This window comes from Oncorhynchus masou, chromosome 21, assembly GCF_036934945.1.
Source record: "Oncorhynchus masou masou isolate Uvic2021 chromosome 21, UVic_Omas_1.1, whole genome shotgun sequence".
Classification (NCBI taxonomy): domain Eukaryota; kingdom Metazoa; phylum Chordata; class Actinopteri; order Salmoniformes; family Salmonidae; genus Oncorhynchus; species Oncorhynchus masou.
This window is the reverse complement of record NC_088232.1, coordinates 16252133-16280034: the sequence shown is the minus strand read 5'-3', so window position 1 is coordinate 16280034 and position 27902 is coordinate 16252133. Positions and strand designations below refer to the sequence as shown.

The 27902-nt window shown below is 43.4% G+C and overlaps 1 protein-coding gene across 10 annotated transcripts in view; it reads right to left on the bottom strand.

The window, feature by feature from the left end:
* The window catches only part of nrxn3a (neurexin 3a), a 470965-nt gene that overhangs the window by 55612 nt on the left and 387451 nt on the right, over nucleotides 1–27902 (bottom strand). For 6 of the 10 annotated variants that reach the window (XM_064927557.1, XM_064927558.1, XM_064927561.1 and 3 more), the window contains one exon: nucleotides 6491–6798. In XM_064927557.1, coding sequence (XP_064783629.1) covers nucleotides 6491–6798 — 308 coding nt within the window. Of the gene's footprint in view, nucleotides 1–6490; nucleotides 6799–8630; nucleotides 8721–27902 lie in introns of all 10 variants that reach the window. The other 4 variants (XM_064927553.1, XM_064927554.1, XM_064927555.1 and 1 more) reach the window with 1 other exon arrangement.

Genomic DNA, 27902 nt, shown 5'->3' with positions numbered 1-27902 from the left:
AAAACAAAGGAGTTGATTGTTGATTTCAGGAAGCAGAGGAGTGAACTTGCCCCAATCCACATCAATGGGACTGCTGTAGAGAGAGTCACGGGTCTTCTCCAAATACTACCGCTGCACCATCGAGAGCGTTTTGACCGGTTGCGGCCTGGTACAGGAGTTGCTCCGTCCACGACCGCAGGGTAGTGAAGGCGGCCCAGTACATCACTGGGACCGTGTTCCCACCAATCCAGGATATCTATCTGAGGAAGGCACACAGCATCATCAAGGACCCCTCACACCCCAGCCATGAGCTGTTCTCTGCCTTACTGTCGGGCAGACGGTATTGGAGCATGAGGTCTGTTACCAACAGCCTCAGAGACAGTTTCTATCTACAAGCCATCAGATTGCTGAACACTTGAACTGGACTAACCAGCTGCTCTTGTTCTTTGCACCTTAGCACGCATGCACTCACTCATTCACACATACATACACTGACAAAACATTAAGAATGCATGCTCTTTCCATGACATAGACTGACCAGGTAAATACAGGTGAAAGCTATGATCCCTTATTAATATCCCTTGTTAAATCCACTTCAATCAGTGTAGATGAAGTGGAGGAGACAGGTTTAAGAAGGATTTTTAAGCCTTGAGACATGGATTGTGTATGTGTGCCATATGTGGGCCTTTGAATGGGGTATGGTAGTAGGTGCCGGGTGCACCGGATTGTGTCAAGAACTACAATGCTGCTGGGTTTTTCACGTTCCTGTGTGTATCAAGAATGGTCCACCACCCAAAGGACATCCAGCCAACTTGACACAACTGTAGGAAGCATTGGAGTCAACACGCTTTCAACACCTTCTAGAGTCCATGACCCGGCGAATTAAGGCTGTTCTGAGGGCAAAGGGAGGGGGGTTACAACTTAATATTAGGAAGGTGTTCCTAATGTTTGGTATACTCTGTGTACATGCACATCACAACTGCTGCTACCAGATGCTTATTTTACTGCTCAATTTATACACTTGCCCCCCATCCCCTTCTTCCCTAATACACGTGTAAATATTGGACTAAATTGTGCCTTCCTGTATTATATTTATGCTAAAACATTTATTATATTCTATTGAGCCATTTACTTTATGTTCATATTCTTATCTTTTATTATTTCTTATTGTTTGTTGAGAAGGAACCTGCAAGTAAGCATTTTGTTGGCTGATGTATACCATGCATATCCCGTACATATGGCTAATAAAACATGAAACCTGAGACTCTCTCTCATCGTTCCTTTGTCTGTTTTCTTTTCTGCTCTTTTGATGTACTCTTGTGTTTTGCATATAATTTGCCTGCAGTCCATCCAGAGAAAACAGGGTTAGGTTTGTGATGCTTGACTGAGTTACGGTAAGATCAGCTCTGTGTTCCTTTCACAGGTAAAGAGGATACTCCCACAACCTTCTGAGAGGAGTACTAATAAAACACTAGCCAATTAGAATGTGACCAAACCTGCCTTGTTTCATTACAAAATGTTGTAATTGTAAAGAATTCAGTTCCCAGCAATAGGTCGATCTAGGTCTTTGTATACTGAACAAAAATATAAACGCAACATGCAAAGTGTTGGTCCCATGTTTCATGAGCTAAAATAAAATTTCACAGAAATGTTCCACATGCACAAAAAGCTTATTTATCTAAAATGTTGTGCACACATTTGATTACATCCCTGTTAGTGAGCATTTCTCTTTGTCAAAATAATCCATCCACCTGACAGGTGTGGCATTTCAAGAAGCGGATCATTACACAAGTGCACCTTGTGCTGGGGACAATAAAAGGCCACTCTAAAATGTGCATTTGTCACACCACACAATGGCCACAGATGTCTCAAATTTTGAGGGAGCGTGCAATTGGTATGCTGACTGCAGAAATGTCCACCAGAGCTGCTGCCAGCGAATGTAATGTTAATTTCTCTACCATAAGCCTCCTCCAGCATTATTTCAGAGAATTTTGCAGTACGTCAACCGGCCTCACAACCGCAGTCCACGTGTAACCATGCTAGCCAATGACCTTACATCTGGCTTCTTCACCTGTGGGATCAGCTGAGACCAGCCACCCGGACAGCTGATGAAACTGAGGAGTATTTCTGTCTGTTATGAAGCCCGTTTGTGGGGAAAAACTCATTCTGATTGGCAGGGCCTGGCTCCCAAGTGAGTGGGCCTAAGACCTCCCAGGTCCACCCATGGCTGCGCCCCCGCCCAGTCTTGTGAAATCCATAGATTAGGACCAAATGTATTTATTTCAATTGACTGATTTCCTTATATGAACTGTAACTCAGCAATCTTGTCCATCTTGTGTTTATATTTCTGTTCAGTATAGTTTTAGATTTCATTCACCTCATAGCAAGGGTGTTGCAGGCATCAATAGTTTAAACTTATAAACTTAACATGGGTAAAACATCAGGGTGTAGTTAAACATTCACAAAAGCCTTTCTAGGAACAGTGTACTGCTCTACAGTAGCTGTGCTCTGCGCCGAGAAAGGCTTGTGGCGCTAGCTAAAGCTGAGCTCGCGTCATTCAACATTAGCCCCTCAATACTGTATGTCAAAGTCTCTCTGTGGAGAGTTATGGCTTTAATATCATGACCACTAGCCAGGTCCATTTGTTCTCCGGGGCACCTATGAAATGGTCATCGTGATTATGTTTTTACTCAGCCACAGACTTTTATTGGCTCCAAGCTGAAAAGTGTTTGTAAAGCATTTTGATTTAGATGGCCGGAGAGAGAGAGAGAGAGAGAGAGAGAGAGAGAGAGAGAGAGAGAGAGAGAGAGAGAGAGAGAGAGAGAGAGAGAGAGTGATGGAGGTCAGTTGGAATGACGATGCTTTTAGAGTTTTTGGAGGGGACACATACAGTATACTAAGACACAAATGTAATCCTGATATCACATGCAGTGCCTTCGGAAAGTATTCAGACACCTTGACTTTTTCCACATGTTGTTACGTTACAGCCTTATTCGAAATGGATTAAATAAATACAAATCCTCATCAATCTACACACAATACCCCATAGTGACAAAGATAAAAACATTTTTTTAGGAATGTTTACAAATTTCTTAAATAAAAAAATTGAAATACCTTATTTACGTTAAGTTTTAAGACCCTTTGCTATGAGACTCGAAATTGAGCTCTGGTGCATCCTGTTTCCATTGATCATGCTTGAGATGTTTGGAGTCCACCTGTAGTAAATTCAATAGTTTGAACATGATTTGGAAAGGCACACACCTGTCTATATAATGTCCCACAGTTAACAATGCATGTCAGAGAAAAAACCAAGCCATGACTTTGAAGGAATTGTTTGTAGAGCTCTGAGACAGGATTGTGTCGAGGCACACATCTGGGTGAAGGGTACCAAAACAATTCTGCAGCATTGAAGGTCTCCAAGAACACAGTGGCCTCCATCATTCTTAAATGGAAGATGTTTGGAACCACCAAGACTCTTCCAGAGCTGGCTGCCCGGCCAAACTAAACAATAGCGGGAGAAGGGCCTTGGTCATGCAGATGAACAAGAACCCGATGGTCACTCTGACAGAGCTCCAGAGTTCCTCTGTGGAGATGGGAGAACCTTCCAGAAGGACAACCATCTCTGCAGCACTCCACAAATCAGACCTTTATGTTAGAGTGGCCAGACGAAAACCACTCCTTGATAAAAGGCACATGACAGCCAGCTTGGAGTTAGCCAAAAAGCACCAAAAGACTCAGACCATGAGAAACATTATTCTCGGGGCTGATGAAACAACGATTGAACTCTTTGGCCTGAAGTGTCACGTCTGAAGGAAACCTGGCACCATGCCTACGGTGATGCATGGTGGTGGCAGCATCATGTTGTGGGGATGTTTTTCAGGGGCTGGGAGACTAGTCGGGATCGAGGTAAAGATCAATGGAGCAAAGTACAGATTTCCTTGATGAAAACCTGCTCCAGAGCGCTCAGGACCTCAGACTGGGGCGAAGGTTCACTTTCCAACAGGACGACAACCCTAAGCACACAGGAAATACAACGCAGGAGTGGCTTCGGGACAAGTCTCTGAATGTCCTTGAGTGGCCGAGCCAGAGCCCGGACTTGAATCAGATCGAACATCTCCAGAGAGACCTGAAAATAGCTTTGCAGCAATGCTCCCCATCCAACATGACATAGATTGAGAGGATCTGCAGAGAAGAATTGGTGAAACTCACCAAATACAGGTGTGCCAAGGTTGTAGCGTCCTACCCAAGAAGACTAGATGCTGTAATCGCTGTCAAAGGTGCTTCAACAAAGTACCAAGTAAAGGGTCTGAATACTACTTTTTTTCTTTCATAAATTATCCAAAACTTAAAAACAACTATTTTTTCTTTGTCATTATGGGTTATTGTGTGTAGATTGATAAGGGGAATTTTTTTAATACATTTTAAAATAAGGCTGTAACGTAACAAAATGTGGAAAGAGTCAAGAGATTTGAATACTTTCCAAATGCACTGTATGTCCAATCTATCCTCCCATTTTGTTATTATAATATAAATAGAGAATATATTAATATACTGAACAAAAATATAAACACAACATGTAAAGTGTTGGTCCCATGTTTCATGAGCTGAAATAAAATATCCCAGAAATGTTCAATAAAAGCTTATTTCTCTCTGAGTTTGTGTACAAATTTGTTTCTATCCCTGTTAGTGAGCATTTCTCCTTTGCCAAGATAATCCATCCACCAGACAGTTGTGGCATTTCAAGAAGCTGATTAAACAGCATGATCATTACACATGTGCACCATGTGCTGGGGACAATAAAAGGCCACTCTAAAATGTTTGTCACACAACACATTGCCACAATGCGTGTAATTGGCATTCTGACTGCAGGAATGTCTACCTGTACCGTTGCTAGAAAATTGAATGTTAATTTCTCTACCATAAAACGTTTTAGAGAATTTGGCAGTATGTCCAACCGGCCTCACAACCGCAGTCCACGTATAACCATGCCAGCCATCGACCTCCACATCTGGCTTCTTCTGCGGGCTCGTCTGAGACTAGACCAGGACAGCTGAGGTGTTTTTGTCTGTAATAAAGCCCTTTTGTGGGGGAAAACAAATTCTTATTGGCTGGATGGGGAACCAGACCCATCCATGGCTGTGCCCCTGCCCAGTTGTGAAATCCACAGATTAGGGCCAAATTAATTTATTTGAATTGATTGATTTCTTTATATGAACTGTAACTCAGTAAAATAATTGAAATTGTTGCATGCTGCATTTATATTTTTGTGCAGTATAAATTAATATTTAATATTTTCATGTGTAATATTAATATAATATTTGATAGATATCCAGTAGATAATGAATGGGGAAAGTCTGGAATACAAAATATAGTCATTCAAAGAAAATGCCCCACTTACCTGTAAATCAAAGCACCCATAACCACACCTGGGCCTAAAAAAAACATCCCAACTGACACCTGATACAGTGGCTGGCTGTGCTAGAAAGCATGCAGGGCTTTGTACACAATGGTTTGCATAATATGAAAAACACCTAGCACACCTGAACACACCAGGGTAAGTGTGACAATAACTCTCTCTCTGTTTCCCAGAAACAGAACAAACAGACACAGACCTCGGTTCAAATACTTCACTTCTCTTTTTTTCGACCTGCACTCTTGGAGCTCGGAACATATGAATTTCACTGTGCCCTGCGATTACATCTGCGACCCTGTGCATGTGACTAATAAACGTATCTAATCTAATCATCTAATCTAACACTATTTGAAATCTTTCAGAATCATTGAGTGTTTGCCTGCCTGGAGTGTCAAATGGATGGGGTTTTCTGTTTTGTGACTATTCTAATAGTCTATTAAACCAGGCAAGCTCAATTAAGCACAAATAAAGTATCTGAATAATTAAAAATAGTATTTGAACCCATAGGTCCGACAGACATGTAGGTTTTCCAGAGTTTTCCCTTTCCTGGCCTCATTTATCTAAAAAAATATAAAAACATCTTGTAAAAAAGATGGTATTTGGGCTATGTGGTTATTTGTAGTGTAAAACAGGCAGGCAGAGATGATGAAGGGCTTTGGGCTAATTTCTCCATCTAAACCACAGGGTCTCTGAGCGTGCCTCTGTCTCTGGGGAGAAGATGGGGCTGTCGTGGTCCTCCACACACAGCTGTTCAGGGGACATGTATGGAGCACATATAGTATACGTTGGTATGTGGCTGGTAATCTCTATGCTGTTGATATGGCTGTATACATGTATTCTCAGGTTAGCATGACATCATCTGTATATCTCCTGTGACATGTTCATTGAGATTTTGTGTATGCCAATGGTGGTATCCACATTAATACCTGAAACACTTACATGGGTGTCTTGATTTGTCAAAGGAACACCCAGCAACCCTCAGCACCAATGAAAATTCTAACCATACCCTCCTCTCTCAAGATCTACCTCACCCTATCATACACCAACTCCACCCAATTATATCCCCCCTCTCCTCTCCTTCCCGTCCCCAGGCCCTACCTGTATGGTGGGAGAGGAGCGGTGCTTGCGGGTGGTGGTGGTGGACATGGTGGTGGTGGTCTCAATAAAGGTGGTGGACATCTCCGGGGGCTGGGCGGTGGTGCGAGCCGACCCGGCTACAGAGGGCACGTCGCCTACCAATCGGACACTGCCGTTGATCTTGATGTTGGGGTTGCCCTCGGCAGCCATGTTGAGGACCTTGAGGCCGTTGTAGTATAGGCCGGACAGCTGACCCTGGAAGGGCCGACTGCGGTCGCTGCCACCGATGGTGACTGTGGCCTGGGTGTTGAATATCGTTAGCTGCCGACCTAAAGGATGGAACCAGACAGAGGTCATTCACATCAAGGAACAACAAGAGATGGAGTAGGAAAATAAGGTCTGTTTTTTTAAATTCAATATCCAAACTGTTCTTGAAATGGGAGGAGATGTTGGTTGACTCAAAGATCCGGCTTCATATGATAATATGATAAATGTTGATCTGCCATGTGTGTGTGTGTGTGTGTGTGTGTGTGTGTGTGTGTGTGTGTGTGTGTGTGTGTGTGTGTGTCTGTGTGTGTGTGTGTGTGTGTGTGTGTGTGTGTGTGTGTGTGTGTGTGTGTGTGTGTGTGTGTGTGTGTGTGTGTGTGTGTATGTGTGTGTACGTCACTATTGGCACTTATAAGTCCTTGACAATCAAAAGGTCCTTACAGTATATTGTCGAGGTCACTATGAGGTCGGTTGTAAAAACCTTTACGGTGAAACTATAAAGAAAGGTCAACTGAAGAGGCTATAACTAGCCTGGGCCCAGGGAGCTAACCCCAAATATACAGGGTCAACACGTCTGGCTACAAGGGTGATGTCTCCCAGGATGGATTCATTGTAGAAAGGTCATCATGTTGTTAGCCGTAATTACGAGATTATGGGTTGTGATCTGAGGCTGAGGGAGGAGAGGAGAGAGGAGGACGGAAAGGAGGAGAAAAGGTCAAAGCTTTATGTCTGTCTCCTCAAACTGGCCCTTTGGGGCCGCCTCTGATCAGCTGCATCTAATAAGGCGAGAGCTAATGCCATAGCTAAGAAGACCAAGACTGGGTTAGGGACGAATATTTAAAAGGCTAGAGCAAATGCTTAAGCCTGAAAGCAGAGGTAGGAAACAATGTTTAATGGGCTTGGGCAATTGCTTAAGCCTGAAAGCAGAGGTAGGAAACAATGTTTAATAGGCTTGGGCAATTGCTTAAGCCTGAAAGCAGAGAAAGGAACTGATGTCTAAAAAGCTAGGGCTAAGGCCAAAGGTATACATCAGGAGGGCAGGAATCTGAAAGAGAAAAGCAGTACACGAAAAGAGGTTGTCGAGTTTCAAATGGGAAAAATGATTGCCGAATGGATATTTACAGTACATGTAAAATCTAAGTATTCAAAGTAATATCACCGACATAACATCTTGAATAAGCGTATATTTGTAACCTAAAACAACAAAAAATGAATAATATTACAAATCATAATTATTCAACTTAGCAAGTATTGGGTAAAATGTTGAGCTGTTAGAAAATTGTTTACCCAGTTTAATGCAATCATTCTCCAATGCCATCAACATAGAATTTTGGTTACAGAATGAAAAAATGAAAAAATGATTGTACATCAAATGATTATTAACTGACTCAACATTGTAGATGTACAACAGCATATTGATTCATGCATTAGGTGACTACTTGCATTTGAAATTGCATTCAAGTTTAAATGGGTGTTAAAGGGACTTTAAGGAGATACTTGAGCTTTGTTATTTCTGTTTTATCGTAAAGCTAATTTTAGAAGGATTCAAGATGTAGAGTACATGAAATAATCTTTTCATGTGTAATATGAACACGAGATAGGATGGAATATTATCTTCAATAGCAGTCCCTTTAACTAAGTAGAATGATTATGAATTATGAACTATCATGAGATTTACTTGGGTAATTAACTTGGGTACCAGAAAATCGAATCAAATGTATTCGAATTGAGAAAGAAAATGAGGTTAGGAAGTTATTAGTTCATGCTAAAATCATATTTTAAAGTAGTAAAATAAATTCAAAGTATCAGTTCAGCAGGCAAATGCAAAAATAAAAAGTTAAATGTTGAGCTCAATAGAAGAGAATTTAAAAGTTAGAAGTTGTGTTAAGGTTACCTTTCTCTTGTAGCCAGTCCACTACTGGCCGGGCGTATTTCAATGGGAATTTCTTAGTGGCAATTTCAAGGCGTTCATTATCGGTTGTCGCTGTTTAAAGTTTAAAAAACATTTAAAACATTTTAGAAAACAGTTTGCATTTGGCATTCGGCATTTTAACACAATTTAAACACATGCTCACGTCAAACTATTGTTTTCATTTTCATGCAAAAATGTTAAACCTTTAATTGCAGGTTAGAATTGATGTCTTGTTTATGAGATAGGCGAAGTGTTAAGAGTAAAGTATTAACAAATAGAGGTCATTTGCTGCTCTGCTGGTTTTCACGAGGCTTTACGAACAGGCGACAGAAGAACCACTATATTTCTGGCATTCAATTCATTTAAACATTGACAAAGATATTTAGAGCCATCATAAAAACCAGCATTTTTTTATCTCATGGGATGAAGTGTATTCAAGTATCTTATTAAATAAATAACAGTTAACCAACCCTTCCAATGCACATGCACCATGCAACCATTTTATACTATTAGGACACAGTTCATGGGCATTAAGGTGGACTTAGCAACAGTTTGCGTCATTTTCTTCAAATCCAACATTAAGAACAGAAAATAGGAGTAAAGCTGTGATAATAGCAATTTTCACTGGACAGCATTTGCTTTTTCTTCCCCAGAAACCAGTTCACCTCAGTAGTCAAAGAAGGTTTAGTGTGTGTGCATGTGCGTGCGTGCGCGTGTGCATGCGTGCATTTACACACCATACTGGGAAACAGGGAAAGGCCTTGGGGGCAAATGGAGGTGGAACAGTAGGGGTGGCAAAGGAATAGGGTTGAATATGCTTTTGGATGTTTTAGGATGGGTATGCTGTTGGTGTAGAAACGCCTGCTGTTTCCACACCAGAGTCAAGTCGTGATGGGAGACAAGTAACCCCTATAGGGAGACACGCTGCCACAGGGTAGGAACCAAGGAAACCAAGGTAGGAACCAAATTCCAGGACCCCAAAGAGACAGAGGTACCTTAGGGCCCACCCAAAGTGAGAACCCCTACCACGTATCTTCCCTCCTTTTCGATCCCCTAAAAAGAGACCTCATTTCAGCCTTCTGCAAAGATAGAGAGACAGCAGGTAGCTGTGTGTGTGAGTGTATGTGTCTGCACGAGTCCACGTGTGTGTCTGTGTGTGTTTCATGCTCTTTACCCTGCCTGCAGTATGTTTGCTGCTCTACAGGGGCCTTATTTCTAACTGCTGCATAAATTTCACACAGTTTCTGCACGCGCCATTTCTAAAAAGTCTGCGCAAGTAAACACATATTGAGATGTTTTATAAACTTGCCGTAAAATGTATGCCATTCAAATACATGTTTGCCACTATAAACCAGACCTGTCGAAAACTGTGCACGCGTGAATGAGACATTAAAACTCTGGCTGAAAACTCCTCAATTCACCTAATATGGTGCCAATAACTCCCTTTATCTGCTGTACAATTTAGTAGTTGGCAGAATGTTTTCATCTTTAGCAGTAATTTATGCTGTATCTGGAAAAGGACTGCGTCAGTTTTTGAATGAGAAAACAATGGCAAATTGTCATGGACCTGTCAACAGAACGTTTGAATTCAACAATGTTTTTTCGAACGACTTTCCCCCCCAACCTAAGCATGATGGACTGTCACTGACCGCAAATTCTAAAACATTGCAGGGCAGGCTACTAAAAAAAACACATTTTGTATGTACTTGACTTTTTAATAAATTTTTTATAGTACTACTGATATTCATTACTGCATTGTTGGGAAAGAGCAAGCAAAAAAGGCATTTCACTGTAATTGTGTGTGTGAGACAATAAAAACTTGATAGATACTTCAATGTAAAGATCAGCTGTTAAATTCGACTGTATACCGGTATTATAAACCACGCGGCCTACGATATTGCAAAACTTGAAATGCAAATAGCCTATCTCTTCACTAGGCCCAATCAACTGAGAGATGCACATGGTAATTTGTTGTGTGGCTCCTTCCCTAACATGAACCCATCATGGCCAGAAAAGGTGTCACACCCTGACCATAGTTTGCTTTGTATGTTTCTATGTTTTGTTTGGCCAGGGTGTGATATAAGTGGGCATTCTATGTTACATGTCTAGTTTGTCTAGTTCTATGTTTGGCCTGATATGGTTCTCAATCAGAGGCAGGTGTTAGTCATTGTCTCTGATTGGGAACCATATTTAGGTAGCCTGTTTGGTGTTGGGTTTTGTGGGTGATTGTCCTTGTTTCTGTCTCTGTGTTACTTTGCACCAGTATAGGCTGTTTCGGTTTTCATGTTACGTTTCTTGTTTTGTAGTGTTTGTGTTTAGTTGTTTTCATTAAACATGAATCTCAGTAGCCACGCCGCATTTTGGTTCGACTCTTCTTCACATGAAGAAAGCCGATACAGAATCACCCACCACAACAGGACCAAGCGGCGTGACAACAGGCAACAGCAACAGCGGCAGCAGGAGCTACGAAGTCTGGAGTATATGACTTGGGAGGAAATAGACAGGTGGGCGGTCGACCCAGGGAGAGAGCCGGAGCCAGCCTGGGATTCGCTGGAGCAGTGCGAAGAGGGTTACAGGAGAATGGAGTTGGAGAAACAAGCACGGCGGCGTGGATGGAAGCCCGATAGTCAGCCCCAAAAATGTATAGGGGGGGGCTCACAGGAAGTATGGCGAAGCCAGGTAGGAGACCTGCGTCAACTTCCTGTGGTTACCGGGAGGCTAGAGAGACCGGGCAGGCACCGTTTTATGCTGTGAAGCGCACTGTGTCCCCAGTGCGGGTGCATAGCCCGGTGCGATATATTCCAGCTCGGCGTATCGGCCGGGCTAGAGTGGGCTTCGAGCCAAGTGCCATGAAGCCGGCTCTACGCATCTGGTCTCCAGTGCGTCTCCTAGGGCCGGCTTACACGGCACCAGCCTTGCGCATGGTGTCCCCGGTTCGCCTGCATAGCCCAGTGCGGGCTATTCCACCTCGCCGCACTGGCAGGGCGACCGGGACCGTTCGACCGGGTAAGGAGGTTGGGCAGGCTCGGTGCTCAAGAGCTCCAGTGCGCCTGCACGGTCCGGTCTATCCGTCACCACCTCCACGCACCAGCCCTCCGGTGGCAGCCCCCCACACCAGGCTGTCTCTCCGGCTCATCCATACAGGTGCTCCCGTCTGTACAGTGCTGCCGGAGCCTTCCTCCTCTCCAGCGCTTCCGGAGTCTCCCGCCTGTCCGGCGCTGCTGCCGGAGTCTCCCGCCTGTCCGGCGCTGCTCCCGGAGTCTCCCGCCTGTCCGGCGCTGCTCCCGGAGTCTCCCGCCTGTCCGGCGCTGCTGCCGGAGTCTCCCGCCTGTCCGGCGCTGCTGCCGGAGTCTCCCGTCTGCCCGGCGCTGCTGCCGGAGTCTGAAGAGCCCCTCTGCCCAGAGCCGCCAGAGCCCCTCTGCCCAGAGCCGCCAGAGCCCCTCTGCCCAGAGCCGCCAGAGCCCCTCTGCCCAGAGGTGCCAGAGCCCCTCTGCCCAGAGGCGCCAGAGCCCCTCTGCCCAGAGGCGCCAGCAGCCCCTCAGTCCAGTGGGGTCATTAAGTAGGGTCGCCGTGGTTCGGAGACCACGGAAGCGGACAAGGTGGGGGACTAAAACTATGGTGAAGTGGGGGCCACGTCCAGCACCAGAGCCGCCACCGCGGACAGATTCCCACCCAGACCCTCCCCAATAGGTTCAGGTTTTGCGGCCGGAGTCCGCACCTTGGGGGGTGGGTACTGTCACACACTGACCATAGTTTGCTTTGTATGTTTCTATGTTTTGTTTGGTCAGGGTGTGATATGAGTGGGCACTCTATGTTACATGTCTAGTTTGTCTAGTTCTATGTTTGGCCTGATATGGTTCTCAATCAGAGGCAGGTGTTAGTCATTGTCTCTGATTGGGAACCATATTTAGGTAGCCTGTTTGGTGTTGGGTTTTGTGGGTGATTGTCCTTGTTTCTGTCTCTGTGTTACTTTGCACCAGTATAGGCTGTTTCGGTTTTCATGTTACGTTTCTTGTTTTGTAGTGTTTGTGTTTAGTTGTTTTCATTAAACATGAATCTCAGTAGCCACGCCACATTTTGGTCCGACTCTCCTTCACATGAAGAAAGCCGTTACAAAAGGTGAGGAATATATTCTGCAATGGCTATGAAAATCAAATAGGAAAAATATTCCTACGTCTAATTATAAAACATAGATTTGAACTCTTCTTGCTAATGGCAAAAGGTTGCAGTCTTGTAAATATGTTATCCTGTCTTCATTTTTGTATGAATAAGCCTTTTGTCAAATCCCCCATTTGCCCAAAATACTTACTTGCCAGCTTGAAATACAATATTTCAACCACTAGCAGATGGGCATACACATGGTCTGAAGGTTTGCGTGAAAATTGATGCACGCTGATGCATTTTGGGATATATTTCGTACTTACGCAAGGTTTATAAATAAGGCCCCAGATATTGTCAAATTTGCTTTACAAATTAAATAGATCCTTCTCAGGCACTAAAATAGCATCAGTTCCATAGACGTCACCTTTCATTGGTGTTACTGTCTGAAGACTGACAGCATTTCAAGATATAGAACAAAGAAAAAAATCTCACAAAAGCTCTGACGAAGGCCTTGAGGCCGATACTTAAAGCTTCTTAAAGAGCAGTGACACTTTCCAGAGCAATGTGCGGGTTTCTTCTTCTTTTTTTTCTCAAGATAAAGAACAAAAAGAAAGATGGAGTAAGACATTATGGATGCCTCTATACTTACTGCATGATGCAGTTTATATTTGCATCAGTTACTGTCAAATCAGGAGGCATATCATTTCCATAATGATTCATTCACCCAATCACCCTTGTGATTGCTATGGAAAGCAATCTTATGCCTGGACTGTGGTGTGTGTGTGGGGGTCTGTGTTTATCTCTCACTCTCTATCAGTCCTGCTCACCATCCCACACTTCCTCTCTCTATTACCACTCTCTTAATTCTATATGCCTACATCTAAAATTCTCTCTTTCTTCCCCTAACATTTCCTCCCTGAGTGGAACCACTGACAGAATTCATTTGCACAGGGCTCTCTGACTCTCCCAGAGGGCCGTCTCGCTCTCTCCCTCTCCCCTCCCAACTCTATCCCCCCTCCCCTCTCTTCACTCTCCTTGATGCTGACTGCCTAGCCCAATGGAAATAGGAGCCTCCTTCTGGAAGATTTCCACTCAGTATCTCTAAGAGACAATGGCAGTCCGGGTCCTTTATCTGGCCATCCGCACTGCTCTCATTTAAATCACAGGATTAGACGCCTGGCTCACACTGAAAGGCTTATCTCTCCCCCCTTCCCCCCTTCCCTTCCTCCCTCCATCCCTCCATTCCCTGCGGCCCCCAGTAGAGATTTATAGGGGCGGGAGATTCTGTTTTCGATAGCAGTAATTGTATTTGGCTTGTAGGGTACACAAGTATTTATCCACGACACCATTACCTTAAATCCTCTGTAGATAAAGGTGGCCCAAGGTGTTTCTTATCCAATCACACCACCTCTCTCTATCGTTCACTCCCTCTCTTTCTCTCTCTCGGTCTTTGAGAAAACGTATCTGTTGTCAGGTTTTCTGAAAGTGACAGAGTTGGGTCCATGTTGTGAACTGCTCTGCAGTGCGTAAGGCAGCATCTAGGGACTCACATGGACCACCGTCTTTCTGTTCTCCTCCCCACAGACACAGAAGACTTCTTGGATCATGGACACGCTTTCCCAATACCGAGAAGAGAGCGGAAAGTCCCCGGGCACAGTAGACTCCTCCTTATCATCTCCCAGATGCAGCCATAGGCCGACATACCTATCAATCAACCCAATCACTCCTGATAGGAGGTCAATTCTCCGTACTTATCAAGTTCTGAGACGCCGGCTTGATGTCTTTTGCCATTCAAAGGGGAGGAGCTGGCCTCAGAGGCAGGCGATAGCGTTCTGCTCCCTCGTCTCCATTGTGTGTCGAGCCAGTTGCAGAAAGCTAGAGGGAAAATAAACCTGCGACGGAGTGGCTGTCACAGGGTGGCTCAGACGAAACGCAGCCTCATTCATATGAAACAGAGGGCCTGTGCAAATGAAAGCAATCATCCTCAAACACGCCGTGTGTCTTTTGAATGCAGCTCCTGATAAGCTAGGAGGAGGTGCTGCTTTTTCAAGGCAATTTGCTGCAGAGTATTTCTTCTCTTTCTCTTTTCTCCATTCCTCTCTTCTCCACAACAAGCGTGACTCTGGTAATCGATTCCTATCTCTCTAGCTATTAGGGTTGGGAAATATCCAGATTTCCATGCCGTCATACTGTTCCTGTACCATCCCGGGGTATAAGGTATTACCCGCAGTGCACACAAGGGGGAACTATTTCTTTCCAAGCGTAATGTTTTTTAAATAATAATAATTATGGTAACAAATGCAAACAAAGTACTAGCGAATTCCCATTGTGGATGCTAGCTAAATGATAACAAGCCTAAGTGAACATAAACTAACTGCAAGGACAGACACCCCAGCTCCTCAGCTGCTTAAGGGAACAGCTTCATAATGAAAAAAATAATACAACAGACGAAATTAAGAACGCGATCTGCTTTATCTATTAGCCTAGTGCACAAGTTGACTGCAGGTGTTTATTTAAAAATAACAATTATCGATGGTTTCGAAAATCATACCGTGGGCATTTTAAAATACCCCGGTATACGTTATATACGGTATACTGTCCAAGCCTACCAGCTATACCTCACGGACAAGAGAACTCAAGGGCAATGAACCACTGTTTGGAGTACTACCTGAACGGAACGAGTGGTTCTGAATAGAATACTGAAAAACTCTAAAGGGAGAGAAGGAAGGAACATTGTTAAGGTTCCCTATTAAAGTTAGTTATTGGGAAAAAAATAAATGTTTATTTAACTTTTATTTAATGAGGCAAGTAAGTTAAGAACAAATTCTTATTTACAATGACGGCCTACACCGGCCAAACCTGGACGACGCTGGGCCAATTGTACGCCACCCTATGGGACTCCCGGTTGTGATACAGCCTGGATGTGACCTGATCAGGACAACTGACACTGGCTACATGACAGTCTTTAGCAGTAATATAGTCCTGAAAAGCCTTACTTATCTCTGCACCCTAAAATATATGAACAGACTTTTCTTCTCTGTAATCTCTATTCTTACAAATTGCTGTCATCGCTTTTTGACATGATAAAGTGTCATAATTAAGTGCTCAAAATTCTTCCTGTCCCTCTGCACCTCCTTTCCCACCGACTACCCCGCCGGCATCTTAGCATGCAGACCATGGCTGAGCTGAAAAAGTGTTTCTCTAAGCTAGTTCCTGTGGGATTACAACACATCATATCTGCATGGCTGGCTCCCATAAGTGAGATGGAACTCTGTAGGGGGAACGTAGACCAGGTAGAGTTTGGCATACTTCAACATAGCGGTCTTGGCCCCTCGAGTAAAGCCTGTGTGTCTATGTATGCCGACGACTCCACATTATACACGTCAGCTACCACCGCAAGTGAAATCACTGCAACACTTAACAAGGAGATGCAGTCAGTTTTAGAACAGGTGGTTTATAATAAGCTAGTCCTAAATATATCAAAACTAAAAACATTGTATTTGTGACAAATTCTTCACTAAACACTAAATCTCATCTAAATCTTGAAATTAATAAGGAGGTAATTGAGGAGACTAAACTGCTTGGAGTAACCATAGATTGGTTAACTGACATACTGATGCAACGGTGGCTAAAATGGGGAGAGGTCTGTCCATGATAAAGCGCTGCTCTGCTTTCTTGACATCGCAATCAACAAAACAAGTCCTACAGGCCTTAGTTTTATCACACCTGGACTACTGCGCAGTTATATGGTAAAATGCCAAAAGGAAGGACGAAGGCAAATTACAGTTAGCCCAGAACAGAGCAGCACATCTGGCCCTTAAATGTACACAGATGGCCAATATCAATAACATGCATGTCAATCTCTCCCGGCTCAAAGTAGAGGAGAGATTGACATGCAACACTACTTGTATTTGTGAGAGGTATTGCCGTTTTGAAAGCATCAAACTGTCTGTTCAAACAGCTAACACACTGCTCAGACACTCATACATGCCCCACAAGACATACCACCTGGGGTCTCTTCACAGTCCCCAAGTCCAGGACAGACTCTGGGAAATGCACAGTACTACATAGAGCCTTGACTACATGGAACTCTATTCCACAACAAGTAACGCAATAAAATCAGATTTAAAAAAAGAGGATAAAACAACACTACGCGGACTGTGAAGAGACACACACACATATGCACACATACTCTAACACCATTAGGGTTGAGTGCCTTGCTCAAGGGCACATTGACAGATTTTTCGCCTAGTCGGCTTGGGGATTTGGGGATTCTGTTTCTTTTGCTTAACATTCAGAAAAAAACACTGTGAAAACACTATGGACACAACAATAAAACAGTGGTCTATCTAAGCTCCATAATTAACTACAATTAAATCAGTAATGTGACCCCAAAAGTACAATATCAAAAACCAACTGGACAGCCAAATAGAGTAAATCATAAGCTAACACCAAGGTAAATCTAGCATCTTTCTAGAACGTCCAAAGACTATCTGTGTTCACAATGGCAACAACCTTTACCCTGTCAAATGTTAATGTCATAACATGCATTCTCAAAATTGAATGTGCATGTGTATATGTGCGAGATGAGCCCGTCTGTGTCTTTTCCATCATGAGCAGTCAGCAGTTCCAGAGAGATTGTTCACCACACGCCGTCCCTGCAGCTCCCCAAAACCACCAAAATGATCCAGTGATTTGACTGCCACACGGGCCAGCGTAACCCGGGTAACAGGACAGAACAGCCCAATGGCGGAGGTAATTGACGACCATTTTCCCCGCTGTCGCTGGCTATTACTGACACTGAGGCCTGGAGGGGAGGCTGAGTCAGACATAGGGACATCACCATGCATCACACAGCCTGGATGGCAATGGCCTCACAAAGGCTATCTGATGTTCTTACAGAATTATACTACACAATATACAGTGAGCTCCAAAAAGTATTGGGACAGTGACACATTATTTGTTGTTTTGGCTCTGTACTCCAGCACTTTAGATAATACAATGACTATGTGGTTGAAGTGGAGTGGAGACGGTCAGCTTTAATTTGAGGGTATTTTCATCCCTATCGGGGGAACCGTTTAGAAATTACAACACTTTTTGTACATACAGTAGTCCCACCATTTCAGGGGACCAAAAGTATTGGGACAAATTCATTTATACGTGTATTAAAGTAGTAAACTTTTAGTCTTTGGTCCCATATTCATAGCACGAAATGACTGCGTCATGCTTGTGACTCTACAAAGTTGTTGGATGCATTTTGTGCTTGTTTGGGTTGTTTCAGAATATTTTATGTCGAATACAAATTAATGGTAAATAATGTATTGTGTTATTTTGCAGTCACTTTTACTGTTAATAACAATATAATATGTTTCTAAACACTTCTACATTAATGTGAATAATAATGAGAACAAACAGCAAATGCATCCATTTGTCAAGTCAAAAGCTTGATGTAGTCATTGCGTGCTATGAATATTGGACCAAATACTTAAAGATGCACAATGCAGAAATCGCTCCTCCACTTTCTGGTTGCTAAAATTCTAATAGTTTGCCTAATTTCAGTTTGTAACAAAACGCAAGAATAGTGTAGAGAATCATCGTACCATCTAAACCACTGTGAAATATATTCTTCAAAAGCACATTTTTTTATTTTCAGTGAAAGACGGAGATGTGAAACTTAAGACCTGGAAGCATAGAAATAGTGCACTTAGAACAGATCTACTGCTTCTTACATGCTGACCAGACTGGACACGTCGCGTGCGCGAGCGTCGCAAATTAAATTTAGAAATCCATGTTATTCAATTATTGCACCCACACTGCTGGCGCCGGCGCCAACGAGCGTCTGCGACACCAAGGGCTAAAATAGAACTCATTCCTATTTCTGACGCAGATCGCGCTAAAAGCCCTGCCTTTCCCCATCTCCTCATTGGTTTATAGAAACAGGTACCCTGCTGAAAGACGAACTGTTTTGCCGGTAGTTGTGGGAATACAATGAAAGTTTAGATGCGATCACCATATAAATTAAAACAATGAAAAGGCCTGGAAGGAGAGTTGACTAGAAACTATTTGGTTGTCCGTTTTATGTGTGGCTTAATTGTCGGAGTAGAGGTCCTTGCATTTCAGGTAAAATAACAACTCAATGTTTTATATCCCAGGACAAATTAGCTAGCAACAGCAAGCTAGCTAAATAGGACAAATTAACGTTAGCTAGCAAGTGCAAGCTAACTAGCTAAATTGCCATACATGTTTAATGATTTTCGACCTGTCCCCAAATTATTGTAATTGGTTCAGAGTTTGTTTTGATATTTTAACCTGCGTGTTGTGATCGCATTTATATGTGAATTTGGGCAGGTCGCCCAAAAAGTGACATATTGCAGTTTTTACTTTTTACTACTTTAATACACAAGTGAATTTGTCCCAATACTTTCGGTCCCCCAAAATGGGTGGAATATGTACAAAAAGTGCTTTAATTTTGAAACGGTTCACTTGATATGGATGAAAATACCCTCAAAATCACTGTCCCAATACCTTTGGAGCTCACGGGTATGCTGCACTTTTATGCTACTACTGAAATATACTGTTGGCAAAATATACAGTCTTGGTGTTAAAATGTAAACTTTCCATGGATTTCCTGCAATAAGACAGTATTCCTTATCACCTTAAACATCTGTGAGTGTTGTCTATGGCTGTTTGTTCTGTCCTTCGCCCTTCTCTCCAGCTCTCTTTTTCTCTCTTCCTCAATCATTTCTCCCCAGATACCAAGTAACTCATTTGTGCATTCACCTGTCTCCTCCTCCATTGTCCATCTCACCATTTTCTCTCTTGTCTCTTAAATACAGTCTTTACTTTCATAGCTTCATTTTCTTTGCCATCGTAGGTGAAAAAACTACCTGATCACACACCTGTTCTTTTCTCTTGCAACAGCTTGACTTATTTATACATGCACTCACACCTTTATCTTTCCTGGAGTCAGCTGATCGGGTCTCTGTGAGTTACCCTAACCTCATCTTGCTGAGATTCAAATCACATGGCACCTGGGTTTATTACAGGTAAGGTGGCCATTGCATTGTGGTGCTCATTCTCACGCCAACTGCCGTGGTTCTAAACTTCAGTAAGCGATGAGTGCAAATTCTCAGCTGACGGCAAAGTCGTCAAACCTTTTACACGGTGTTACACACACACACACACACACACACACACACACACACACACACACACACACACACACACACATCTGTAATTTTGCCACTTCATTTAAAAATGCGAGCAACATAGAACAGGTTTATGCTTTCCTGCCAATCAATTACTTTTGAGATTGTGCACAAAGTTGCTGGAAGCAGGGAAGAGAAAGAAAGCGAGAGAAAGAGAGAGGGAGAGATGGAGAAACAACTTTTTAAAAGGGACTACGAGAGTAAGGGTGAGTGGACCAGGCACAGTACATGCAGTTCGGTCTCAATCAGAATCTTGGCAGTGTTCCAGAATACTCCTGGAAAAGCGCTTGTCATCAGAGAATGGCTCCCAGCCCAAACAGTAATGAAGGTTGTGAGCTCTAGTGTCCTCTCGTTTATGGGGATGTAGGTGTTTCCAGGACAGGTGACACTTTACCTTCCATTTGAGACCACAGACATGGTGGAGAGAGACGAGTCTTTCAAAGATAACCATAGAGAAAACGAATGTACAGTTGAAGTCAGAAGTTTACATACACCTTAGCCAAATACATTTAAACTCAGTTTTTCACAATTCCTGACATTTAATCGTAGTAAAAAATTCCCTGTTTTAGGTCAGTTCGGATAACCACTTTATTTTAAGAATGTGAAATGTCAGAATAATAGTAGAGAGAATGATTTATTTCAGCTTTTATTTCTTTCATCACATTCCCAGTGGGTCAGAAGTGTCACGGTTGTCATAAGAACGGGACCAAGGCACAGCGGATATTGAGTTCCACATATTTATTCCAAAAGTGAAACATAAGAGGTGCACATGCACAAACACAGGTGGGAAAAATATCTACTGCAATATGATCCCCAATTGAGACAACGGTTACCAGCAGCCTCTAATTGGGAAATATACAAAACACCAACATAGAAAACATAAACTAGAACACAACATAGAAATATTAAACCAGAATACCCCCTAGTCATACCCTGATCTCCTACACCATAGAGAACCAAGGGCTCTCTATGGTCAGGCCATGACAAGAAGTTTACATACACTCAATTAGTGTTTGGTAGCATTGGCTTTAAATTGTTTAACTTGGGTCAAACGTTTTGGGTAGCCTTCCATAAGCTTCCCACAATAAATTGGGTGAATTGTGGCCCGCTCCTCCTGACAGAGCTGGTGTAACTGAGTCAGGTTTGTAGGCCTCCTTGCTCGCACACGCTTTTTCAGTTCTGTCCCCACATTTTCTATAGGTTTGAGGTCAGGGCTTTGTGATGGCCACTCCAATACCTTGACTTTGTTGTCCTTAAGCCATTTTGCCATAACTTTGAAAGTATGCCTGGGGTCATTGTCCATTTGGAAGACCCATTTGCGACCAAGCTTTAACTTCCTGACTGATGTCTTGAGATGTTGCTTCAATATATCCAGATAATTTTCCACCTTCATGAGGCCATCTATTTTGTGAAGTGCACCAGTCACTCCTGCAGCAAAGTACTCCCACAACATGATTCTGCCACCCCCGTGCTTCACTGTTGGGATGGTGTTCTTCGGCTAGCAAGCTTCCCCCTTTTGCCTCCAAACATAACGATGGTCATTACGGCCAAACAGTTCTATTTTTGTTTCATCAGACAAGAGGACATTTTTCCAAAAAGTACGATCTTTGTCCCCATGTGCAGTTGCAAACCGTAGTCTGGCTTTTTTTATGGCGGTTTTGGAGCAGTAGCTTCTTCCTTGCTGAGAAGCCTTCCAGGTTATGTTGATATAGGACTCGTTTTACTGTGGATATAGAAAATTTGGACTTGTGTCCTCCAGCACCTTCACAAGGTCCTTTGCTGTTGTTCTGGGATTGATTTGCACTTGTCACACCAAAGTACGTTCATCTCTAGGAGACAGAACGCGTCTCCTTCCTGAGTGGTGAGACGGCTGTGTGGTCCCATGGTCCCATTTATACTTGCGTACTATTGTTTGTACAGATGAACGTGGTACCTTCAGGCGTTTGGAAATTGCTGCCATGGATGAACCAGACTTGTGGAGGTTACAATTTTTTTCTGAGGTCTTGGCTGATTTCCCCATGATGTCAAGCAAAGAGGCACTGAGTTTGAAGGTAGGCCTTGAAATACATCCACAGGTACACCTCCAATTGACTCAAATTATGTCAATTAGCCTATCAGAAGCTTCTAAAGCCGTGACATAATCTTCTGGAATTTTCCGAGCTGTTTAAAGGCACAGTCAACTTAGTGTATGTAAACTTCTGACCCACTGGAATTGTGATACAGTGACTTATAAGTGAAATAATCTGTCTGTAAACAATTGTTGGAAAAATTACTTGTGTCATGCACAAAGTTGACCAAGTTTGTTAATTAACAAGACATTTGTGGATAAACTTCCGACTTCAACTGTATGTAGGATTACGGCAGGTTTAACCTAATCCTATTCTATGAACCAACATCCACATTGTGGATGGGAGTTTTTCCTAGCCACCGTGCTTCTACACCTGCATTGCTATCTGTTTGGGGTTTTAGGCTGGGTTTCTGTACAGCACTTCATGACATCAGCTGATGTAAGAAGGATTTTATAAATACATTTGATAGATTGATTGTTAAAGGGATACTTCGGGATTTTGGCAATGAGGTCCTAGTTAGCATTGGCTCACAAAACTACCTCTAACTTCCTTCACACTGGACACAGAGACATAAAAATGGTATCCACAGGTTCATCTGACTCTGGAGGAGTAGATAAATGGCATCACTGCCAAAATCCCGAAGTATCCCTTTAAGTATGAGATCATTTAGAACATTAAGTAATTAAGTGAGGATATTAACAAAAATCTCAAGACCCGGGGATCCTTTAAGACATTGTAAACCAATAGCATTCACGGTCGGGTACACTCAAATCCTGTACCAATCTACTAGAAGCAACTTGCTAACTAATGAAATATTGGTGTGTAAAAGTTATCACCACACATTTTTTTATCGGAGCTTCGGAGCATAACTTAATTCCCTATACTTTTTAAAGCCTGAAGCCTCTTGTGAAGGAAGAAGTAATATGTGCCCTTCCCTCCCCTGGTAAGAGACTGATAGGTCAGCTATAATAGCTAGGCAATCACAGATTTGGCAAAGAGCAGCCAAGGAGCCATTAAGGATTAATACCTCCAAGCATTAAGAAAATAAAAAGCACAGATGTTTGGTGCCATTACCGCAGAACACCTTGGTCCATTTCCCCGTCTTTAGATTTAATAAGCTTTATGGTCCCCAAGGCGGCACATGAAAAAGTCTCACTTTACAGTTTGCCACTGTAGATGGCTGTAAATGGCTGTTTATGTTAGCACGGCATAAAATATCTATACTAAAAACACCAGGACAAAGAAAGACGAGACATCCTTTGAGAAAAACAGTGACAATAAGCAATAAACTGTATGGATGAGGTTTGGGGCTTGAGGCTGGGAATGTCCTAAAATGGTTCCCGTATCTAGGCCTATGTGAGGTAAGGATTGTCAACCAGATAGATATCTCACAGGACACATTTTAAGACATAGCATAATTACAGTTTTACACATTTAACCCTTATTCCTTACATTTATGATAACCTTAAACATCTGTGAGACCCAACTAGTTTCTTACACAACTGTCAACTCGTCCCATATCCTAGATCCTTTTAAACTGCAAATGAACTCAGGGAACCCAGATCCTTGGCAGTACCACAGCTAACTCTTTACATTTTTGTAAATTACATTTAACAGACACTTTATCCAGAGAGCGATGTAAAAAGTCTTCACTACCCTAAGCCATGTAGCAGTGGCAGCCCATGCAGTGTCACTCCACCCATATTTCATGGCTGTCTATTACTTGACAAAGCAGAAGACATGGAGAAACTGAAAAATGAGCAAGCCCATTGACGACATAGAAGTCTGGCCATTCATTTGATGGGCCTGCTGTGGCTCATTGTAAGGGTATAAAAGGCCTTGATTCAAGTGCAGACTCTCCCATTAAGCTTTTTCAAGTGTAATTTCAAGTCCCCCAGGGCAGTGGCCAAACTAGCAATTAGATTGTAAATGACATTGATATTACAGGAGGGGAGGAAGATCAATGATGGTTGAATTACAGGCTTTACTAATCTGTAAATTAACTGCCAATTTGGGGGAGAGAGGGCTGGATAAAATGCCTAAGTGGACTAATTTCCAACCAAACAGGTACTGACTAGTCTATAGAGTCATCAAGAAGTCCCTATTTAGAAATGAAAGGGCTCTTGTCAAGTGTTGATCAGTGTATGTGTGTGTGTGTGTGTGTGTGTGTGTGTGTGTGTGTGTGTGTGTGTGTGTGTGTGTGTGTGTGTGTGTGTGTGTGTGTGTGTGTGTGTGTGTGTGTGTGTGTGTGTGTGTGTGTGTGTGTGTGTGTGTCAGAGAGAGAGAGCAGTAGATACACAGAAAGAAAGAAAGAAAGAAAGATAGAAAAAATGAAGAGAGAATGCAAGGGAAGTTATTTCCCTCCTGGCTCCTATTCCCATCAGAGTGTCCATGTCTGTGTTGTGTTGAAGTAATGAGGCCGAGTGGCGCACTGTGGACCAGTCTGAATCATTAACGTGAGTGATACTGGCAGACCTAGGAGACGCTGAGGCAATGCTGCTCTGCTCAGTGTGTGTGGCAGGTTAGAGGGAAGATTCAGCTCTTATGGGAGATGTACTGTACTGTACTCAACACAGGAAGGCAACAAGACATCACATGCCAAAGGAGATGTCTCCAAGGGGGATGTTAATGTACTCAACACAGGAAGGCAACGAGACATCACATGCCAAAGGGGATGTTTCCAAGGGGGATGTTAATGGTATAATAAAATTTTGTCTTGATCAGTTGTTGCCTAGTACTGTCATTTTGCTAGATAGGGCCATCTACTTTAAGTGCTGTCTGTCTTCCCAGTAGCCTACCTGGTGTGTGAACTGCTGACTGCTATTCATTTCCAGATTATTGTTGACACGTCAACCAGGATTAAGGGGCAGGGCAATTTGTGACTTGTTGTTTTGGTAGTCAGTGGCTGTATTGGAGGGGGAGTGGTTTCTCCTCTGCTAGGCAATCAGCAATTAGTACCGGGAGGTGTGCTCTTCATCTATGTAAGTCAATTAGCAATAAGTATTAGAACTTCATTCTCCCTGTTTTCTCAGCGGCAGCTGTAAGCAGAGGTCTCGTTGCAAAACTACGACCGTCGCCGAAACAATGACGGTTCTGCCGAATTGTTCAAGGAAGGAAGGAGTGGGAGGCTCCAGACCATTCTCTCACTTTAGTATCTTACTTAGTTATTTTCTGATGATATCATTTTGCTCTTTTGTATCTGGCAAATTTGTGTTTTCTATACCTGTTCGCTCCACTCTCTGTAAGCTTTACAGACGCTCACCACCCCTTGGCTGCAACCCTTCTAATTTAGTGTACTCTGCTTGCACAACCTATGTGGAATTTCTGGTCTCTGGCAGCTTTTAGAACTGCCTATCTGCGGTGAAGAACGGCGAGTTCATCTCAGTTTATGCTGCCCTTAGATCACCTTAGAGAACGCTGCTACTCCAGTTGCTCTCTCTTCATCTGACTAAGTTTTCCCTCATAGTTCGAGAGCATCTGGCCGTTGCGGTGGTGCACACGGCTACTCATTCTTCCTATGTGGAGATGTTCTATTTTCTCTCACCTGTCCATCTCCTCATTTGAATTCCATGCTGTCACTGTCACTTGTCAACTCAAGCTTAACATTGGTTTGATCTATTGCCCACCAGATGTCCTTAGAGAGTTATTCAATGAGCCTGACACCTTAAGAAGCATATTTCCTGACAATGGCTCACCGCTCTTCGAACTTGGCGACTTCAACTGCCTGACGTCTGCCTTCAATTAATTCCCCTAGTCTCTTTTGACCTCACCCTTTCCCAGTCCCCTACCACTCACAAGACAGGCAATACGCATGACCTCATCTTTAATAGAGGCTGTTCGCCTATTAATCTCACTGAAACCTCCCTCCAGGTCTCTGATCACTACTTTGTTTCCTTTTCTGTATCCCTTTTCTCCAACCCTAGCCACTCAGCCCCTACCCTGTTGCAATGTTCGCTCTCTATCTCCCACTATTCTCTCCCCTTCTATCCTATCATCTCTCCCTTCTGCTAAATCCTTTCTCCCTCCTGTCTCCTGTCTCCTGATTCTACCTCATCGACCCTACTCTGCATCCTATGACTCGCATTGTCCACTTTCCTCCCAAAACAGGGCTGTGGGCAGCTAGGCAAAACTGAAGGAAAACTAAACTTCCGGAGGACCTATCATCCATTCACCCCTGTTCTCTACCTTCCATTCCCCCATATCCACTGCAAAAGCCACTTTCTATCACATGAAATGCCAAGCTTCTGCCTCTAACCCAAGGAAACTCTTTTCCACCTTCTACTCCCTCCTTAATCCTCTACCCCCCTTCCCTCTCTGCGGATGACTTTGTCATCCACTTTGAAAAGGAGATTGATGACATCCGCTCCTCATTCTCTCAGCCTATTGAGTCCACTTGTCGCACTCACACAGAACTACCCTACGCCTTGACCTCTTTCTCCCCACTCTCTCCTGATGGAATCCTGCAACTAGTGAGGGAGGTCTGACCGCTGGACAACCTGTCCACTCGACCACTTCCCTTACTCCCTTCTCCAAACCATCTCTGGAGACCTTCTCCAATTCCTCACTTCCCTCATCAACTGATCCTTGTCCACTAGATGCGTCCCTTCTGACGTCAAAATAGACTTGAAAAACACTTGAGCGTGCTGTCTCTGACCAACTCTCTCACTATCTCTCTCAGAACGATCTTTTTGACCCTAACATTCAGGTTTTATGATGTGTCACTCCACCGAGACTGACTGCTCTTCTCTGTGTCACCAATACTCTCTGCACTGCCAAAGCTGACTCTCTCCTCTTTTCTCATCCTCCTAGATCTATCTACTGCCTTCACCACTGTGAAGCGTCACATCCTCCTCTCCACCCTCTCAGGGCTGGGCATCTCAGGCTCGGCACCACTCTTGGATTGCATCCTACCTGGCAGGCCGCTCCAACCAGGTGACCTGGATGGGATGTATGTCTGCACCTCATACTCTCACTACTGGTGTCCCCCAGGGCTCGGTTCTAGGCTCTCACCTCTTCTCTCTATACAAACATATATTCTCTGCAAACATCAAAGCAGTGATTGCTCCTGCAGGTTCATTCTCTACAACATCCGTAGAGTATGACCCTACCTCACACAGGAAGTGGCGCAGGTCCTAATCCAGGCGCTTGTCATTTCCCGTCTGGACTACAGCAACTCTTCAAACACCTGCGGGTTGCAGCGTTCTGGATTGTGTCATCAAACCCCTGCAATTAATCCAGAATGCTGCAACCCGCAGGTGTATGAAGAGTATCTTAAATAATCCTACAGCGCACCCCCCCTCACGTCACCTCCACACCCTGAAAAACAAAAAAGACTTTTGTGATGGCTACATTTTTTTCTCCCAATACTAGTTCAGACTTGCTGGTAGCTACTTTATTGAGGAAAAATGTACATACTATGACTGTGAAATGTGATTGTTCCACCTAGCTATCAGACTGTTAGGGATAGGGGGCAGAATTTTCACTTTGGATGAATTGCGTGCCCATAGTGAACTGCATCCTACTCTGTTCTAGATGCTAATATATGCATATTATTATTACTATTGGATGGAAAACACTCTGAAGTTTCTAAAACTGTTTGAATTATGTCTGTGAGTATAACAGAACTCATAGGGCAGGCAAATTTCCAAACAGGAAGTGGAAATTCTGGGGCTGGTTGAATTTCAAGTCATCGCCTATTCACATCCAAACAAGATATGGATATGTTCGCACTTCCTACGCCTTCCAATAGATGCCAACAGTTAGTAGAACGTGGAATGAAGTCTCTAGTGTGATGTATGACCGGATGGGAGGGGAATGAGTCACTGGTCTGGCAGAATGCCAGTTCCTGTTAGCGCACATTACTGTTGATATTGCCT